The 21,188-nt window shown below is 42.4% G+C and overlaps 1 protein-coding gene across 3 annotated transcripts; it reads right to left on the bottom strand.

The window, feature by feature from the left end:
* Nucleotides 1-774: 774 nt before the first annotated feature.
* Nucleotides 775-20,181, bottom strand: tmcc1b (transmembrane and coiled-coil domain family 1b). Of its 3 annotated transcripts, none has more exons than XM_084928516.1 (8): nt 20,061-20,181; nt 15,963-16,129; nt 13,105-13,148; nt 10,262-11,039; nt 7,252-7,671; nt 2,444-2,928; nt 2,230-2,365; nt 775-2,148 (listed from the first exon to the last, which is right to left on the bottom strand). In XM_084928516.1, the coding sequence occupies exons 4-8, from the start codon at nt 10,859-10,861 to the stop codon at nt 1,834-1,836; spliced, it is 1,956 nt and encodes a 651-aa protein (XP_084784642.1). In that variant the 5' UTR covers nt 10,862-11,039; nt 13,105-13,148; nt 15,963-16,129; nt 20,061-20,181; the 3' UTR covers nt 775-1,833. The 3 variants fall into 3 exon arrangements, with proteins under 3 accessions (XP_084784642.1, XP_084784644.1, XP_084784643.1); XM_084928518.1 differs by having other exon boundaries at nt 10,262-10,524; XM_084928517.1 differs by lacking the exon at nt 20,061-20,181 and adding an exon at nt 17,479-17,617.
* Nucleotides 20,182-21,188: the final 1,007 nt, after the last annotated feature.

Here is a 21,188-nt window from a genome sequence, read left to right as displayed (position 1 = left end):
TACTGGCCCACTTTGTAAAATGTGAAGAAAGGTATAGATTTTGGACTTTTAACTGCATTTTCACGTTTTACATTACTACATCAATTTAACTAAGTAACAGATAAGCATTTAAATAACAGAACATTTCCTGCATTTTTCACTATCTAAAATAGAACTTTCTTTTTTTCTATAGAGGGTCTACAGAAAAAAAATGTTTTTTTTATTACTGGGCAATAAGCTAACAGCTTTTTGTAATTTTACACATCTATGTATTACAGTTTAAGCCCAGAGAGCCATGCTGACAGATTTCTTTCATTTATTACGGAATCTTTTTTTAGAAGAACTGAGATGTTCTGTCGAAGCTGCAGTTCTGTTTTCTTCTTGTAAGATATGTGAATCATTCCATGTGTGGTTAAACTTCTTTACACTGGCAGAAGGAGAATTTCACAGATCCAGCCTACAGTGGGTCAAACACGGCTTTATGTGGCCCACGATGTAAACAGAGTTTGACATCCCTGGTGTACGGGACATAGGGATAGCACACTGACGGGCTGATCACTGTTTAAACACCACAGCCTACCTGAGTAATGTTGCTGACCATGCCCATCTTCTCATGTCAAAAAGGTCAAATCACCAGAAACCAGTTTGTTGATCATGCCAGCGAACAAAAGTTTTTTTTATGTTTTTTACCTTCGTATTATTTTGACTATAACCCTCTTTAATGTTAAAGGTGTATGATCCCATAAAACAGATTTTTATAGACAACCGAGGATGAAGAGAAGTTAGACTTTCAAGTTCAGTTTTTAAACAGCAAATTTATTTATCTTTAATTAAAAAATAAAAAACAAAAAAAAACCCAACTAAAAGTATTACTATTTCATTGTCACTAATAGAAACAGTACGGAAGCACTGAGTCTTTGAGCACGTTAACCGCTCTTCAAGTATGTTAAATGAGTTCATAGATGATTCCTCTGCAGTGGAAAAACCACCAGGATAGTAGGGTCCGGTTTGCATGATTGCAACTCCAAGCACAAAATTTCATAATAGTAATATCCTGGCTGTGCAGTTACCAGTGTTACTGACTTCACACATCCAGTAAGAAACAAGAACCCACGTGTGTCTGACCCAGAGCAATGTAGCTGATGTGCAAGCACCCCGTTCTTTAGAGTGTAGTGAGCAGAGAGAAGAAGTGTTGGTCATAAAAGCTGAAATCTGAAAAGATAGAGCAAAGAGGGGAAAAAAAAGCAGACGGGAAAAAAACTGAATCACAAGACCAGAAAAAAAAAGTACAAAAAAAGAGAGCGTGGGCGACTATGACTGCAGAACACTGTAGGCTCATTACAGTTAAAAAGAACATAAAAATCCATCAATTGGCTGTATTAAAAATAGCAGTAACTCCAAAACAATACCACTTGAATCAGTTGAAAAGTAATAAAACTCTGAATAATATTTTCTTCTGTGGGGAAACAATGAAAAGTTTTCCCACATGTAAACAAATTCACTCAGAAGAGAGAAATCAAGTGTGCAGTTCTCTCAGCCCGCTCCTTCAACTATGCCCCGTTCACCCTTTTACAGTATGCTCGTGCCACAATTGCACCAGATATAGAAAGTCCATATCAAACATCCAGCCTTTTCTCTCCATATCCACTTTTATTCTCCTCGAAACGTATTTCATAGAGCAGTAAAGTGAAAGACAGCTTTATAATCCTCCTGAGTGTTTTGAGAAGCTGCTGGAAAAAGAAGGACTGCTGAGATTCATCTTCCCACATGGGCCAGTGTCATTCCTTTATTATCGCTTTCACACCTCCGGTCCCTTCATGTTTAAATTACTTAAATGCACCTTCTCCAGGCCGGTCATCTGGGGTGCAGAAGAAAGCGATGCATATACTCTGAAATGGCATCCCAGTGCCTCCAGAGGATGGCGAGGATAATTACAAGGAGCAACGTAGAAAGCGTGCGGCTGCGGGTTTTCATCAGGGGCACGACGCAGTTAGCCACTGTGGACACAAACACCAAAAGGACTGCCATCACAGCTAGCAGCACATTGATTAGTTTTCCAAGAAGAGTCCGCGCTGTGGCATTCTCCAAACCCTCCAGCTGCACCACCTGCTGTTGCTGCTGCTGCAGCTCCATTTTGGAAATGCGTGTCTGACAAGCCTCCAGCGCCTCCTGCAAGTGAGAGACAAAAGAGTCAGTGACAGAGCTCTAATAAGGAAGCACACGTGTTCTGTTCATAAAAGCGAGGCTTACCTGTATGTCTCTCGCTCGTTCATAAGACTGATAGGCGATCTTCTCCTCCATGCTCGCCAGTTCTTGTTTCAAGTTCAAAATTTCATTCTGGTGCAGTTCTGTCAAGTCATTCAGTTGTTCTTCTAAACGTTCACACCTGCAAAGCAGCACATTTCACAAAATGGTACAAGTCCTACATAAACAGACTATACTGCAGAGCACATGACAAATCTACCTGTATCGTTCCTCTTGCAGCCCCTCCATGATCATAGTGTAGTCCCGCTGATAGTGGGCTTTTAAATTTTCAAAGGACTCCTCGAGTCGACCTTGGTTTTCCCGAAGCTCTTGGATCTCGTGGAGTATAGCATCAAAGCCTGAGGCTTGTGCATGATCAAGCGTGTTGCCCTTAGAGCTGGGGGGGCCTCCTGGGGCACCAGGGGTGCTGTTTGCTCCTGCAGAACCAGAAGTAGCACTAGAGCAGTCATCATCACTGGGATACTTTGGGCTGGATGGTAAGGCCCCTGTTCCAAGTGCCCTTGCTCCCCCAGGACCAATGCCCTCATCTCCTTGGGTTTCATCGAGAGAGTCCTTCAGAGCTGCAATGTTATCAGCGCTGCCAAACTTGTTACGGATGATGTTAGCTATTTCTTTCGGCTTGGACACCACAGCTCCAGCTGCAGAATGAGTTGCTTGAGAGAAGCTGGAGAGGCCTCCTGTTACCTGTAGTGAAACAGGATCAAGTCAATACTCAAGAATGCTTTTGTGATATACAGGGAGTGCAGAATTATTAGGCAAGTTGTATTTTTGAGGAATAATTTTATTATTGAACAACAACAACCATGTTCTCAATGAACCCAAAAAACTCATTAATATCAAAGCTGAATGTCTTTGGAAGTAGTTTTTAGTTTGTTTTTAGTTTTAGCTATTTTAGGGGGATATCTGTGTGTGCAGGTGACTATTACTGTGCATAATTATTAGGCAACTTAACAAAAAACAAATATATACCCATTTCAATTATTTATTTTTACCAGTGAAACCAATATAACATCTCCACATTCACAAATATACATTTCTGACTTTCAAAAACAAAACAAAAACAAATCAGTGACCAATATAGCCACCTTTCTTTGCAAGGACACTCAAAAGCCTGCCATCCATGGATTCTGTCAGTGTTTTGATCTGTTCACCATCAACATTGCGTGCAGCAGCAACCACAGCCTCCCAGACACTGTTCAGAGAGGTGTACTGTTTTCCCTCCTTGTAAATCTCACATTTGATGATGGACCACAGGTTCTCAATGGGGTTCAGATCAGGTGAACAAGGAGGCCATGTCATTAGTTTTTCTTCTTTTATACCCTTTCTTGCCAGCCACGCTGTGGAGTACTTGGACGCGTGTGATGGAGCATTGTCCTGCATGAAAATCATGTTTTTCCTGAAGGATGCAGACTTCTTCCTGTACCACTGCTTGAAGAAGGTGTCTTCCAGAAACTGGCAGTAGGACTGGGAGTTGAGCTTGACTCCATCCTCAACCCGAAAAGGCCCCACAAGCTCATCTTTGATGATACCAGCCCAAACCAGTACTCCACCTCCACCTTGCTGGCGTCTGAGTCGGACTGGAGCTCTCTGCCCTTTACCAATCCAGCCACGGGCCCATCCATCTGGCCCATCAAGACTCACTCTCATTTCATCAGTCCATAAAACCTTAGAAAAACCAGTCTTGAGATATTTCTTGGCCCAGTCTTGACGTTTCAGCTTGTGTGTCTTGTTCAGTGGTGGTCGTCTTTCAGCCTTTCTTACCTTGGCCATGTCTCTGAGTATTGCACACCTTGTGCTTTTGGGCACTCCAGTGATGTTGCAGCTCTGAAATATGGCCAAACTGGTGGCAAGTGGCATCTTGGCAGCTGCACGCTTGACTTTTCTCAGTTCATGGGCAATTATTTTGCGCCTTGGTTTTTCCACACGCTTCTTGCGACCCTGTTGACTATTTTGAATGAAACGCTTGATTGTTCGATGATCACGCTTCAGAAGCTTTGCAATTTTGAGACTGCTGCATCCCTCTGCAAGATATCTCACTATTTTTGACTTTTCTGAGCCTGTCAAGTCCTTCTTTTGACCCATTTTGCCAAAGGAAAGGAAGTTGCCTAATAATTATGCACACCTGATATAGGGTGTTGATGTCATTAGACCACACCCCTTCTCATTACAGAGATGCACATCACCTAATATGCTTAATTGGTAGTAGGCTTTCGAGCCTATACAGCTTGGAGTAAGACAACATGCATGAAGAGGATGATGTGGACAAAATACTCATTTGCCTAATAATTCTGCACTCCCTGTACTGTAAAAAAGCTCCGGCTACATTAAACACCAAGTGTATCGAGACAGTTTGCAGAGCGCACACACTTTTAATTGGCACATTTGCAGATCTGTGCATGTCAATCACAAATTAAACAACATTTTGAACTTTTACTGGTATGTTTTCAAGTTGAGGTGAGAGGTGATAAACCCTATCCTATCTGACATTGGTTAGAAGATACAGGGAGTGCAGAATTATTAGGCAAATGAGTATTTTGTCCACATCATCCTCTTCATGCATGTTGTCTTACTCCAAGCTGTATAGGCTCGAAAGCCTACTACCAATTAAGCATATTAGGTGATGTGCATCGCTGTAATGAGAAGGGGTGTGGTCTAATGACATCAACACCCTATATCAGGTGTGCATAATTATTAGGCAACGTCCTTTCCTTTGGCAAAATGGGTCAAAAGAAGGACTTGACAGGCTCAGAAAAGTCAAAAATAGTGAGATATCTTGCAGAGGGATGCAGCAATCTCAAAATTGCAAAGCTTCTGAAGCGTGATCATCGAACAATCAAGCGTTTCATTCAAAATAGTCAACAGGGTCGCAAGAAGCGTGTGGAAAAACCAAGGCGCAAAATAACTGCCCATGAACTGAGAAAAGTCAAGCGTGCAGCTGCCAAGATGCCACTTGCCACCAGTTTGGCCATATTTCAGAGCTGCAACATCACTGGAGTGCCCAAAAGCACAAGGTGTGCAATACTCAGAGACATGGCCAAGGTAAGAAAGGCTGAAAGACGACCACCACTGAACAAGACACACAAGCTGAAACGTCAAGACTGGGCCAAGAAATATCTCAAGACTGGTTTTTCTAAGGTTTTATGGACTGATGAAATGAGAGTGAGTCTTGATGGGCCAGATGGATGGGCCCGTGGCTGGATTGGTAAAGGGCAGAGAGCTCCAGTCCGACTCAGACGCCAGCAAGGTGGAGGTGGAGTACTGGTTTGGGCTGGTATCATCAAAGATGAGCTTGTGGGGCCTTTTCGGGTTGAGGATGGAGTCAAGCTCAACTCCCAGTCCTACTGCCAGTTTCTGGAAGACACCTTCTTCAAGCAGTGGTACAGGAAGAAGTCTGCATCCTTCAAGAAAAACATGATTTTCATGCAGGACAATGCTCCATCACACGCGTCCAAGTACTCCACAGCGTGGCTGGCAAGAAAGGGTATAAAAGAAGAAAAACTAATGACATGGCCACCTTGTTCACCTGATCTGAACCCCATTGAGAACCTGTGGTCCATCATCAAATGTGAGATTTACAAGGAGGGAAAACAGTACACCTCTCTGAACAGTGTCTGGGATGCTGTGGTTGCTGCTGCACGCAATGTTGATGGTGAACAGATCAAAACACTGACAGAATCCATGGATGGCAGGCTTTTGAGTGTCCTTGCAAAGAAAGGTGGCTATATTGGTCGCTGATTTGTTTTTGTTTTGTTTTTGAATGTCAGAAATGTATATTTGTGAATGTGGAGATGTTATATTGGTTTCACTGGTAAAAATAAATAATTGAAATGGGTATATATTTGTTTTTTGTTAAGTTGCCTAATAATTATGCACAGCAATAGTCACCTGCACACACAGATATCCCCCTAAAATAGCTAAAACTAAAAACAAACTAAAAACTACTTCCAAAAACATTCAGCTTTGATATTAATGAGTTTTTTGGGTTCAATGAGAACATGGTTGTTGTTCAATAATAAAATTATTCCTCAAAAATACAACTTGCCTAATAATTCTGCACTCCCTGTAGAGTACACCTGAACAGTTCAGCAGTCCAGATAATCACAGATAAATCTGTGGACGTATTTTGAATTATCCATTAACCCATTAATTGGCTGTAACCAAGGAACCTCACACGACCACAGGGAGAATGCAGACTCCGCACAACAATTTAATAAAAAAAAGAAAAAGTTAAAAAACTGAAGACTAGTCTATTTTTTTTACTTCTGCGCCTCTAGTCTACGTGGCTGATTTGTACAACTGCACTGACACTTCCAATGGCATCATCAAAAATGGCTAAACCAGGCGAAGTGCTGCAGCAGATACTCAGCAAATGGTCGGTGAAGCCACAGATTAAGATTGTATGATGTTTGTTATCAAGTAAACTGAAGGAAAAAGGCAACAAATATGTTACTGCAACACTATCAGATGGAGAACTTGAGGATTGATGCCACCAGAAAAATAACTAGTCTGTTATTCATGTTTATGCATTTCAGTCTTAACATTGAGCATTGTCCTCCGTGTGACCTGGGAACTGCTCTGAGAAAATTCACAAAGGTTTAACATAAATAATTAGTATGGAAGGTAAACAGTAACCACTACCACTGTACTCCTCTATATCGAGTCACATATTTTACCAGTTATTCAACAGAGTTCTGCTTTTCAAGAAAGTCAACAGTGAGAACAACGACTGGCAGCATGTGCAGTAAGTATGCAGTATTTACATGCAGTGATGTATTTCAGGTAAATGCCACAGCACCTTGCAAGAGAGCAGAATGCAGAGGTTTGTCTTATTTGGTTGAGATAATATGAATTTTAGTGTTCTGTTGTCAGGGCACTTTTTTAAGGCATGAGTGCACTACAGGAGAACGACTTGGACAGGATGATTTCAAAGCTTTGGAGAGCTATGAAAAAAATTACGTAAAACTTTAAATGACGCTTAAAAAAAAACAAAAACAAAAAAACACAGACCTTGGCTCCGACGTCCTTCAGGCCCTGATGCATGTCTCGGAAAACGTCTTTGGGCTGGCGAGGGATGCCGTTGTGCTCCACCTCTCGAAGCTTCCGGTGGTAGTGCTCAAGCTTCCTCTGCAGCTGCTGGATAGTCTGAGCCGACTTTTGGTTCTTCTTCTCGAACACCTGTTTGATGCGTGCACTCTGCTGTTTGTCAGCATTATTGGCGAGTTTCAGGTATTCGGCCACATTGTCGTCACGTGCAGTTTGTTCTATCTTGATTTGTTCTGTGAGCTTGAGGATCTTCTGCTGCAGTTGAGCAATGGCCTGCTTGGTACGCTGGGGGTCTGGGGTACTGTCAACCACGTCATATCCATCTGCGCCGTATGGGAGGGCATTGGGTGATATAGCAGGGCCCGATGCATCGTAACGATCAAGCTGTTCAAGAAAAGTGGAAAGAGGAAAGTTTTTAACCACTTAAAACATAATCAAAACATTTAAATCACTGTGCCATAGTTAAAACTAACCTCCTCGTTTCATATAGTGTGCTAAACGGATGTGTTTTATCAGTTTAGTAAGTCCTGCACTGAAAGTGTAAAAGTATCAACTACTGCACAATTTGTATAAATGGCAACATCATTTTTGATACATTTCTCTTGATCACACCATTTGTGTCCAATTCAAAATGACAAACTGCTCCTGCTGGGCCAATTTTGTAGTTTTAATCATCCTATAAACGCTGATTAACCTGTGAATCGCTCCTTTTAAACTTAAGGTTTAATTTGCAAAGATTTTTTTAGGCCAAAAACTGGCAACACTAATCAGCACTAACTGAAGGTATACAAATGACTATTTTCACCTACTCATGCACACACGTTTGCACCCTTCAGAGTGATCTGTAATTACATATTCACAACAGCAGAGGGCACCTGTCAACAAAATTCCACCTTAACTGTCACTGCCCAGCTCCAAATCCAGAAGGTACAAGTAGAATAAAATAGGTAAACAGAAGGAAAGAAAAATCATTCAAAAGGCAGCAAGTCAACTCATTTTTGTGGTGCTGCTATGACAGCAATTTAAATGTTCCCCCTGTGACGTGCTTTAGTTACAAAGTCCAGGACAAGTAACCCGACTCCACAAACGAACACCCTCACCCTGAGGCCACGGGAGAGAGAAACATTAAATCTGAAACAGAAAATCAACAAACACGAGAGCCAACACCCATGACTGAAAACACGACTGCAACCAACTAAATGACATAAACCCAAAAAGGTGATGCAAGGTTATGTTATCTAATAACCTGCAAAACAGGAAGACTGCTTCAAATTCCAACTGCAGGGTTGAATATACTTGAAACGACAAGGGTGAGTCGTAGAGCAGCTACATAATAATGTAACAACATCTACAAAGCTCGTTTTATGTGTGATTGTGACCCTATTCCTATAATCACAATAATCTTCTGTAACAGCATAAATAAAGTTTTTACATTCATAAATCATGAAATTCTCCTCTTACATGATTTCTGAATCAGTGATCCTGACTGGTGTCGGTTTGTATCCGGCTAAAAAAAAAACACACATCCAACACACCTGCCGACTATAAAGGTAAAGGACTGCAAGGCTGATGGATGTGATGTTTGGCCACATGCAAAAACTAGCTTTAAATTTACAATTTGTTTATATAAACTTGTGCATCTCAAACTGAAAACTTATCCATTAACCTGAATTTGTGCTTCATTTTTAGTGTCTACTTCTTCTAAAAGTAAACAACAAAGAGATTGAGAGAATTTTTTTTTACTGTCAGCCATAAGCAGACTTTTAGCTGAGAGCTGCTGATTACAAGTTACCGGTCCAAAGGTTGTTTTGGGGGGGTTTGCCGAATAATCAACTTAAGAGAGTTTCCCGCCATTGTGAGGTCATGCAGTCTTTCATAACTGTACTTAAATGTCAAACAAACAAGTTTTGAGTTTGTTTAGCCCTGCAAGCCCGCTCTGCCCTGAAGTACACTCGGACAGCAAAAGCTAAATTTAGAAAGGCTTAAAGCACATAGTGACCAAACACTCAAAGGCAATCTCTGACCTTCCACCGCTGACAGCTCATCTCCCCATTCAGCAGCTCATCCTTGCGCATCTAAAGCATTAATGGCCTCTTAACAAGTTTGTCCAACTCATTTAGTTTTGACATTCCTGCACACAAATTAGTGCGTGAGTCAGTTTGTGTTTATTTTTAAAATGTAACTGTTTATTTTTAAATAAGCCAAACAAATTAATCCTGAGTGCAAAGCCTTAGTATTGCACCTTGATTCTGAAGGTTTAGACCAGCGGTCCCCAACCCCCGGGCCTCGGACCGGTACCGGGCCGCGAGAGTAGAGGCTCAGGTGTGAAATGTATGGTTTTCAGGGTTTTTATCGGTTTTCAGCGTTATTTTGTTATCGTTTTGATCGTTAACTCGGTTTTCCTGGGTCTTTTCACGTGTGTTATGAATAAATCTTCTTTTTTTCGGTACCGGTACTAGTTTTATTTTGTTGTATTTATCCGCGACACCTTAAAGGCCGGTCCGTGAAAATATTGTCGGGCATAAACCGGTCCGTGGCGCAAAAAAGGTTGGGGACCGCTGGTTTAGACCTCATCTCTATATGCAGTATAATGATGTCAGGTTTTGCAGTGAGAGTTGTACTTCACATCCTGTGCTTTCACAGTACACTGCACATATTTGTATGTGGTTAGAGGTGAGTGTCATTCTGACTTCTGGAACTACAGTTTCCATCCTTGAATCAGGAAATGTCTCATTTTCAAATTAGAAACTAAGTATAAGTAAAGACTCTGGTTCTATTTTTGTCTTTCGACATTACAGTTTGGAAAACAAGCATCTTGACAAGTAATACTACATTAACTGGAGGCAGATCCTGAACCAGCTATAACACACTATTACTGACATTAAACACTTTTATTTACTGGCAAGTTTCAGTTCAGACTTTTTAGGGCAAACACGCCAGATTTTACAACAAGAATCAAAACTAAGACTCTCACCTTGTCGGGCTCTTCAGTGGAGTGGTAACCAGAGGTCAGCAGCATGTCAGCCAAGGCTGGGCTGCTGGGTGTGTCTGTGGTCGAAGAGGAGCGTGGGCGTCCAGCCTGCAACAGGGCTTCATGGGTGCTGCGCCGGTGGATCTGTGGGCTACCTTTCTGGGGAGGGTCCCCAGTGCCGCCCGCCTTGCTGCGGCGGCTCTGCAGGCTGGTGCCTCGCTTTATCATTGGTGGACCTCGGATCTGCTGCAGGACACGGCTCAGAGCTGCAGGAGGGGCGGAAGTGGCAGGGGTGTCAGAATCCAAAGGGAGGGCCGAGGAGGTGGGGGTGTCCCCTACTTCTGACCCTACGTCAGCGGGTTCGGAGGGAGGGGCGCTTGCGCAGGACGAGGCGGAGTCATGCGGGGAAACGGAGGAGCGTCGGCGCTGTGGCTGGAAGAATTGCTTCAGGCCATGGCCCAACGCTCCCATGTTCTCCAGGGCATTATGGGTGATTTTGGATAAGCCGTGCTCTGACTCCGACGCCCTCCTGCCGAGCTCTGGCTCCGCTCGCCCTCCTGCGTCCGGCTCCTCTGGACTCTGCTCACTACTACCCTGATCCATCTGAGACCTCCAGTTTCACAGTGAGGGTCCTGCTCGGGGTGTGAAGGAGACTAGCTACGCCCCGTCGACACCCCGCCCTCTGAGAGGCAGGTTGAAAGCAGGGAAGCAGAGGGGATGGCGCTCAGTTGGGCCTTTTGAGTGGGCATGCATCTGTGGCTTGGCTCAATGTCATGCTTGTCTACCACAAAAGGAAAATAAAATGTATTATGACATGCAGCAGTGAGTGAGGAACATAATAAGCAGCAGAAGAATAGGAAACAATACTAAGCAACAAAAACCTGGGTTGGCACAGACATGACCTTTTTTTTTTGCAGTCAACATGATTCTTAGTTAACTTTTGTTCACAATCTGGATAAAGACAGTAGGTACCCATTTCGGTACATGCTGGGCAGATGTACTGGACGTGCTGGTATACCAGTCATAATTTTTAGCGTGATATTAATTTTTTAAAATGCCACTGTTTCAGTAAAAAGACAAAACACCCACTGTGGCTCATCAAGGGGTTTAAATGTGTTATAATATTCAGACGGGACCTGTGGTGACTGAGCAGCCTTCCTCCTCACAGTTATTATCAACGAGGCACTTGTTCTCGTTGTCCAAAAACACAGACATGCGTGTTAATCTATCGTGTTATTCTTTTGATCTTATTTGGTGAGATGGCAAATACAGCAAATGGTTCAAAACACCGAACAACTGAATAATTAAAACTTATATTTATTGTTCTTGTATTTGTTCATCATTTTGAGATCTGCAACTAAACTGCATATATATAATTTGCAAGAATTTGTGTTAAAAAAATAATTCCCAAATGCTATTTACATTTAGATGCTGATAATTCTGGTGCACTAGGTAGTGTCATCCAGATTGGTTAACACATCCTGGATGCTATGATTATTCAATTAAGATATGATGTAAAAAGCCATATAAGGCAAATATTATTAACCCACAACTAAAGCTACGTTTCCCTGCTTCCTTGTCAAAAGGGTTCGTCACAGCAGGCAGCGCCGCATGTTTGATTTGGCACAGCTTTACACCGTTTGCCCTTCCTGACTCAACCAAAAAAGGAATTTGTGTCTCCAGCTGGAATTGAACAGGTGACCTTTTGTGAATGTGAATGTGTAAACCACTACACTGTGATTAATAATCTGCAACTAATCTGTGAATCATTTACTATTTCTCACATTAACAGCTGAATGGAATGTAATTACAGCTAACCAGGTAGAATAACAGTGTGTGATAGCTGCAAGGGCAATCTGCCACTGGTCAGAGGACGAGAAAATACTAAACTGGAGACGCATCAAAGTAACTTGTGACCAAGAAAGACTGTGAATGTTCTATTTGGATATTTGGTGTTTTAAAAATAAAATTGACAAGTTTGCTGGAATTTGTGCTCATGCAGCTCCTCTGTGTTCAGTAAGGCAAAGCAAACTTGTTATTCGAGGGCTTTTCCTGATGACAGCAGAGCATGTGCCACAAAACTTGGAAGAGTAAGTTTGAATGGAGGCTGTGGCAAAGCTGCACATAACTACACTTCCATGGAAACATTAATGCAACACAAAGGGACATTATATGTAACCTAAAAGCACAACCAGCACCCTGTTAAGGGTCAACTCTGTTTAAGTATTTTATTTTTGCAAAGAGATCCTAAAAGTAGATTACTCACGATGATATGTAAGGGGGAAAAAAACACCAGAATCACCACCAGAAAGTTATACCGCATGTTTCGTGTCATGACTGTGTCAACCCAGTAAAGCAAAAACATAAAATCTACAAAATAAACAAGTTTAGGTACAGTTTCTGAAATGCTCATATCTGATATACTGCACATGTGCAGATAGTGTCCATTCTTTATTTTTGCCCTTATGTATAAAATCATTGAATTATTACATTTCAGAAAGTGTTCCTTACAGAAATAAATAATCAACGTAACTGAGAATGTTCAGATGCTAACAAAGAGACCACAACAAACTAAACGTAAAATAAACATAAATGAAGATCTAAATGGAGAGTGACTACAATCTATTTCTCAACTGAGTAAGGTGCTCCACGATCCACAGCGGCCTCCCCACTTTGCTTCTCATTTCATGAGAAGGCTACATCCTGTAATATAGAGGGCCACTCCAAGTGCTCGGCTTTTAAATGTCAGTTTGTGCTGAACACAGCTCTTTGGGTTTATCAACATGAAACAACAGAGTGAGGATGAGAGCAATAGAGAAGGTTAGATAGTTTGTAAGAGAGCTTACCATTAGCCCAGCCTCTCCTCTTCTGACTCACGAATCAGGACTGGCTAAATGAAGCAGAAGCGCAGACAAAATTAAAAAAAAAACATAAATTACAATATTCAAATAACAGGAAAAAGAGAAAAACAGAGCTGAACAAAAGCCACTCAGTCACTAATGAGTGGAATGATGGATATGTAAACCAGCACTGCAACAAACAACTTATCAGCATCCAACATGTTGCCCACCGGAAAGCGTCAACGGCCTAGTGGACCTTTGGTTAAAACCTTTAGTCCCTGACACTAAGTTTATGTTTAATACGCATTGTTACTGTTGAATAACAACTACTAGATATACACTACAACAGCAAGACAAGACAACAGCTCATGAATATGAAAACATGAACGCAGCTTAGAGCTGCTCCAAGGAGCTGTCACTGCACAGCTCATCTGCAACACATACGAGACGGGGGGATGTAAGCCTGAGAGATTCCTACTTAAACACTTTTCAAATCATTTGTCCTACAAGCTCCAAACCAAACAGCAGAGTTAGCACTACACAGTCTTCTTTGTTTGAATTCATGGGCTTGTTTTGACAACAATTAAACTCAATTATTTTTAAGTACAATTTTCAAGCATGCTGATTTCTTATATCACTAACAGGCAATTTAACTGGTCTCAAGCCGTGCTTCTGCATGCTTCAAGTATGTGAGATCGCGGCCTGTCCCTAATCAGAGTGCTTATGAACAACAGAGGATTACCAATTAGAGGGTTTGATGTTTTCTAAATCAAATATTCACTTGCTACGTTACGCCTTTAATACATCTTTCAAAGCATGATAACCAAGGGAAGATTACAGTCGACGCTGCATGTCACTAAGGCTGTGATGCGGTTTATTTTGCAGCAGTAACTTTATGATGAGCCGTCAGACAGTCTGTTTTGCGAGACACAATGTACCGTCTGTTTCATCGAGCCATAAAGAAAAAATCCAAGGCTTAAAGTGATTGAGGACGAGCTACTTTGCAGACAAACAGAAAAATGATCCTTTGAGTCAGCACAGCTATGTATGTATCATTTAACAAGTCAGCAGAGCAAACTGGCCCAGAAAACCCTTTGAAATGCTCCAATAGTGACACTGTGACTCATTGCATGCTGGTCCAGCTTTTAGACCTGCAGCATCTGAGAAGAAAGCTCATTGTTCAAGAGTAGGTGGTGGAGAACAGTTCAGTAACAAAAGGAAGCTCCTTAACCGCTTCTTGCAGAAACAACACATTAAAGCGCTGCTGTTTAGTTTTAAACCAGTATCTTGGTTCACTCCTGTTGTTGCTCTTGGTTTTCGTATCTGATGCTTCAGCTCAGAGGAGCTACCTGCTCATAGAGGTACTGAATACTATATTTATCTAAATAACAACATATCCAACAGATTAAAGCATAAATTTCATCTGATATGAGAAACAGAAGCTCTTTGACCACACATTATTACTCTGAATCGCTTATAAGACAAATATTCGACACAGATGTGGGACAACGTCCTACATCTACAATAAAAGTACAAAGGCATCTGAGTCCTCCAGGCTGAGGGCAAAGTGTTCTCTTTGAAGTGGGTCAGCTAACATTCGCCCATCACTCTGTGTACATACAGTGCTGCATGGGCACATCATCTACATGAGGTACGTTTTCACTGCAGGAACTAGCGGCAGGCACGAGGCAGCTCGAGGATGAATGAAACCACAACAGAGGGAACATCGTTCCACTTCTCCTAAATTTGCTGTTTTCAGGAAAGAAAAGGTGGTTAATTGACTTTAGAGAGTTTAATAATAATAATGGATTGGATTTATATAGCGCTTTTCAAGGCACCTAAAGCGCTTTACAATGCCACTTCATTCACTCTCGCAATGATGGAGGCAAGCTACGGTTGTAGCCACAGTTGCCCTGGGGCAGACTGACAGAAGCGAGGCTGCCATATCGCGCCATCGGCCCCTCTGGCCAACACTAGTAGGCAGTAGGGTAAAGTGTCTTGCCCAAGGACACAACGACCAGGACAGATCGAACCGGCGACCTTCCGGTTACAGATGCGCTTCCCAACCCCCTGAGCCACGGTCACCCCGGTTTAAACCAATGCTGCTATGATTCATTTTTTAACCACTGAAACCAGCTGTTGTTGTTTCAACCAGTTGTTTTTTCAAGGAGCCCTGAAACGACCCACAAGTTCCTACACCAGAAATATGCAAGCGGTGTTCCTGTTTGGAGCATGTCAGCAAGTCCTTTTGGAGCTGTGTCTTACTACTATAAAAGACACATCTCCTGGATGCACTGGTACGCATCTTCAGTGATGTATCCTGGGGTCATCAGGTGTTTCGGGTCTCACAACATCATACACCCTCGCCCAGGCGACCCAGCCAGGGGTGATCAGGCCCCGACTTGCGTACCAGTAGCTACCCACGGATCAGCCCTCTTGATCCACAGCCTGGATGGCCCTCTTCTTGGCTGCCCCAGCCATGCCCAGCCGGCCTAGGACTTTGCAGAGTAATCGTCCGGCAAAGCCCCTACAACCCACTTCTATGGGCTCATAGAAAGTCTTACAGCCCCTTCCCCTGCACTCCTGCACTAGTTCCTGGTACTTTCCTCGTTTCCTTTCATTGGCCTCCTCTATCCGCTCTTCCCAGGGCACTGTGAGTTCCAGCAGGATCAGCTGTTTTGAGGCCTCAGAAATACTCTTGAATACTCTTATTCACACTCATTACCAAAAACTAGGTTGAATGCATTAGTTTATTCCTTAATTTAACTAGGGATAGAGATAGATAAGTGAAAAGATCCAACAATGTCAATCCTGACAAAAAGGGCATTCATTGCAGCAGGAGTGTACTTGGTGATAAGACATACCTTCAAATGTGGTCATGAGCAATAGATCTATTCTATTGCCACAGAAAAAGACTCCAGGCAAGTATCCAGCACTGCTTCCTCTGGGTACGTTTTTCCAAATTAAAACTGGCAGAAGAGCTGTCAGACTTCAGTCAACTGTTTCCGTGGACATTTAGAAAGATCACATGCTGCAAAGAAAAAGAAGAAGAAGAAAAACAAGCATTAAAAAGAGACGCAAAAGTGTGTACTAATGTGCGGTAATAATCAAGCAGTTACATAATCTGTATTATTAAGACCACAAGCAGCCATCCTCCTGCACTAAAAGTAGAGTCAATATTTGGCACCAATAATTAATTATAACAATCGTATAAAGCAAAGCTGTAATAGGGTGTTCTTGCAGTGCTGCTGAAATTGATGTATGAGGATTTAAATTAAAAACCACAAGGATTGCCCCTAACAGCACACACAACAAACCAAGGCCATTTAATATCCGATATTCAATCCACAACAAATGGTTACAGCCATCCCCCCTGTGCCAGGAAGCTCATACAACTCTTTGGATGGCGGAATGAAAACATGTAGTTTAATTTTGTAGAGCGCAGGGCCCCCGCCCCCCTGAGGACTTTTAGCTTAATTAACTGTGTAATGTTAATTAATAGTGCTGCATAGCCCAGAGGGATTATGTGCTGGACAGGTTTACGGAGGCAAATCTAAAATAAAATAATGCAACACTGACACAGATGTAAACATCGCTGTCTGTAAGAATAATCTGCCACAATCAAAGCACAAGGAGTGAAAAGGATCTGTGCTTACTAATAAAAAAAGTCTCCTTTAAATATACTACAGCACCAAAATGATCCTGTCAAGACAAAAAGGCTCAGCTAAATGTATTTATAGCACTGACACTTACTTCAGTTCGCTTCAATGAAGTTAAGAGAGGTAAAATCAAACTGTACTGTGCTAATGTTTTTTTCATTTTCTCAACCAGAAAGGTGGTTGAGTACGTTTAAGCTCTACCATGAATTAATGATGGTCCCCGGCATGTTTCTGTTGTTTTTGTTCGTGTTACTGTTATTGTTTGATTCATATCACCTGAACAACTCCTCTCTGCACTCATTCTTTGTGAAATAAAGGACGGTAGGAAAAGAAAACACCCTGACAGAACCACGTAAGCCGCCCGTCATTTACCCATCACCACACAGCCCCGGCTAGGTAATTACATTACTCGAGGGGTTACAGGTGCATTCGGTGTCATTACATGTGAGGTAACTGTAGTAACGCCTGTACTTAAAAATTGAAAAGGAGATGCTGTGATAAACTAAATTATGTATGTACATACTTGTCTGTATGAGTGCCGTTATTGAGTTACTGCAAATAGTCCGAGCCCAGCGGTTTAACATTAGCCAGAGATAAGAAGAGGATGGAATTAGCAGCTCGCTAGCTTATATTCGTGGGTCCGGGCTTTAAAAAAACTACTGTTGGACATTTTCACAAAACAATCGAGAAATCTACGGCTTTATTTTAGAGTGGTACAAACCGTTGTGCCAGCTAAAGTCAGAAAACATCGCTTTCCACGAATTGAAGGCTTGGCTGCTCCACTGGTGGCTAACCGGGCAAGCTAACGTAAGGGAGCCGGAGGGCGTTTATTTCACTCCACGGTGCACACCGGTGTTGGTGTTAAGCGGAGCGAGGTCATGCTTAAAATTCATGATAACAGCACATATCGCAGTGTCAAACACCTGCCCAAATCACACCAGAGCTCACGAGAAGCTCTTTAAAATGCAGTCAATGTTTTACAACCTACATACAGAAGCCGAAACTCTTTACAGCCACAATATAACAAGTAACTTCTCAACAGTTTATGTTGTTTTTGCCTATTAAGGAGACCTGATTGATTTAACAGTGTGTGTGTATCCTGCAAAGAACAGAGAGTAGGCTAGCATCACCTCTCACTGCTGCCACGCCTTGTAATGTGGCTTCATATTAAAGTTCACCCAACATCCCTGATTTGAATGTATAAACCAGAAGATGACCGCTGTGTAAGGTGACACGTGTTTATGACGGGCTCTCCAGTGATAGCAGCAGTTCTGCAGGAGTTCCCCGTTTTCAACAAAACAAAGCGTTAATACACATTTAGTAGCTGTTTTATTACACTACATGGCTATTAATGTCATTATTACAGGTTATTTTAGAGCCTCGTCATACACTTACACCCTCAAACACAAACACAAACTGAAACACAACTTCTTCCCAGAAGCTGTAGCACTGCTGAACTCTGTCACTAACTTATGTATATCTATATCTTGTAAACTTTCCCTTTCACTTGCTGCTATCCTTCTGTCTCAGATCACCCGTGACGTTCATCTCCACCCTGCCTGCACTCGTCTTCTTTATCTCTCTTGTGCACTTTCAGGTGCTTTGGATGGATGACCTCAGGTATTTACATTAACACCTTCACTATCTCTACTCCTTCCATGTCACCGTTCCACCTGCCTTCCTCTCATTCAAACACTGTATTCTGTCTCGCGTCTACTGACTTTCATTCCTCTTCAGAGCATACATCCAGCTTTCCAGGCTCCCTGCGCTCACTACAGATCACAGTGTCATCTGCAAATATTATAGTCCATGGAGACTCCTGCCTGACCTCGCCTGTCAACCTGTCCAACACCACCGCAAACAAGAAGGGACTCTGAGCCGACCCCTGGTGTAATCCTAACCCCACTTTGAACTTACCGCACACCTCACCACTGACTCACTGTCCTCGAACATGTCCTGCACCACACTCACATACTTCTGCGCCACTCATGACTTCCTCATGCAGTACCACGGTTCCTCTCTTGACACCCTCTCATACACTTTATCTAGCTCTGCAAAGACACAGTCCAGCTCCTTCTGACCTTCTCCACACTTCCACAAACATATATATATATATATATATATATATATATATAATAAATCAACAGTATGTACAGTATGTAAAGCACTGATGTGCAATGTTTTTTTGCTCAATTGCACACGTTCATACCGCTCATTAAATATTTCTACGTATTTCTATCTAATTTATGTGCATCAAAATCTGTAAATCACTCTTTAAAGTGCATTATTCGAATGTTAATAAGTAAATAAGTCATTTTCAGTGCTAACATGCAATATTCTTGTCCAGTCTCATTGCTTACATCCTTCAAAACTACATAGCTTTATATATATTGTGTGTACATATACACACACACACACAGGTGTATTTATGTTTTATGCACCATGTGAGGGAGTATAGCTATAATTTCATTATGCTTGCATAATGACAATGAAACCTTATGCAGTCATACCCAAACAACAAATAGGCTACCAAGATACTGAGTCATGAACACTGGAAACTCTCCTGCCATATGAAATGTAACCATCAAAATCCATAATAGCAGAAATAAACTGACAGCACCAGCACCGGAGAGGGGGAGGCGGGGACGGTCCCGACAGGTGTGAAAATCTCGAACACGTTTAGATTGGAGGTATTGGGTGGCCATCTGTCACCTACTCCCACCAGGCTTTCTTAATCACACCTTCTTGTATTTCATGGTGGCGTATTTAGTCCTCGCAGAGCAGCTTTGCGTTAGCTAATACTCTTTGTACCAGGGCTTGATGGACAAAATCCTTTAGTTTCAGCTAAATGTTATATTCCTCGAATATCCCGACTGTTAAAAAAACATATACATATATCGTCACTGAATCCGGCTGGGTGTTGTCCCCAAAGTTGAACCCTGTCGAGTTACAATATGAGCAATCAGTTCGCTTTTCGTGAGCACACACATGTAAATACACTCCACATCGCCCACCCTGAACACCCTGGCTGGTAAATCAGGCGCTTATTCGCCGCCTGACCACTCGCAGCTGTCAGTTAGCAGCAGGCTGGCTAGGCTCTCAAAGCTAACCAACATCGCTTCAGCCATGGTTAGCTACAGGCAGCAAACAGGCTCATCGCCAGGCGGCAGCGGCAACCGGATAATTAACCCACCGGCCCTGGAGTGCCTGCACGGCGGGCGACAGCACGAGGAAACACGTTTCATTCATACGAGGCTTCTCACATAAAAAAAAAAAATGTGTGTTTTGCGGGTATCAACTTACATGAGCGCTCAGAGGATTGTGTTGATGACCGTTCATTTCTCCCGATGGTGGACACTCCCACGGTGACGTCAAATAGCGTGCTCGACGTCAGAGCAGTGCCGAGCTCTCGCCCATCCTTCGCGCGTGTGATCCATGCAGGTGAGCAGGTTGACTGCTGGGTCACACGTCCCTGACCTTGCACTGTTCAAGTGAATGTTTTCAGGCGTGGCTGCATATATTTTCTCTTAAATTTAACTCAGTATTTTGTTTGGAAATGTCAGGGTCTGTATTTGTACCCTGAATATAAACTTAACACAAAACAGTATAGAAACCTGGTCGATTATTTATCTGTTCTAACAATGCTTCTTTTTTTTTCTTTTTTTTGGGGGGGGGAAATAAATCTTACATCATTGAAAAAAAAAGTTTATTTCCCTTTAAATGGAGCCAAATTTGTAAGGAAAATACATTTGTGGTTTGAGCAGCAGAGTTGAGTTTGTGGGTTGCATGAAAAGTTTGTCAAAACTTCTCTCCCAGTGCCAAACAGCTTATTCTGCTACTGACTCCTGTTTGGTGTCATTTATTGGATTGGATCATTGAAGGTTGAAGGAAGAGATTAGTAATGTATTCATTTAACAAACAGGGGCAGAACTGTGGAAGAACCATACACAGCCACAACAGCCTGGCACCTCCTCCTCAGGCTGGTCATTAGCTTGGTCACACACTGCTGTGGGATGGCATCCCATTCTTCAATCAGCATTTGTTGCAAGTCAACCAGTGTAATTCTGTTGCCAAAAATTTGAACGCAACCAACACACTCAAGTCTGCTGCACAAGTCCAATCAACCCGGCTCTGTGCGGGCAAGAGTTGTCATCTCGGAGGATAGAATTTAATCCCAGACTGTGGAAATATGCGATTGCCATTGATTGCAGATCAATTACCTCTCTCTCTGCATCTTCTCCACACTTTGACCCTACGATCTAATTGCTATAGGCCGACTCTGGGCTCAACGCTGAACATAATGTTCACCCACATGTTCAGGTACAGCACACATGTTGCCAACAACCAGTCCTGACAAAGACCAGAAGCTCAAAACATTAAGCTGTTTGGTATTGGCACAGAAGTTTTGGCCAGTTTTTCATGGACGCAACC

The sequence above is a fragment of the Perissodus microlepis genome, chromosome 5 (genome assembly GCF_051167445.1).
Source record: "Perissodus microlepis isolate ML-2025 ecotype Zambia chromosome 5, ASM5116744v1, whole genome shotgun sequence".
In the NCBI taxonomy this organism is placed as follows: Eukaryota; Metazoa; Chordata; class Actinopteri; order Cichliformes; family Cichlidae; genus Perissodus; species Perissodus microlepis.
This window is presented reverse-complemented; position numbering and strand designations above follow the sequence as displayed.

Coding starts and splice junctions, on each gene's coding strand:
- tmcc1b (XM_084928516.1), bottom strand. CDS start 10,861: ATGGATCAGGGTAGTAGTGAGCAGAGTCCAGAGGAGCCGGACGCAGGA. Junction 7,672..10,261: donor CCACTGAAGAGCCCGACAAG/GTGAGAGTCTTA, acceptor TTTCTTGAACAG/CTTGATCGTTACGATGCATC. Junction 2,929..7,251: donor TGAAGGACGTCGGAGCCAAG/GTCTGTGTTTTT, acceptor GTTTCACTACAG/GTAACAGGAGGCCTCTCCAG.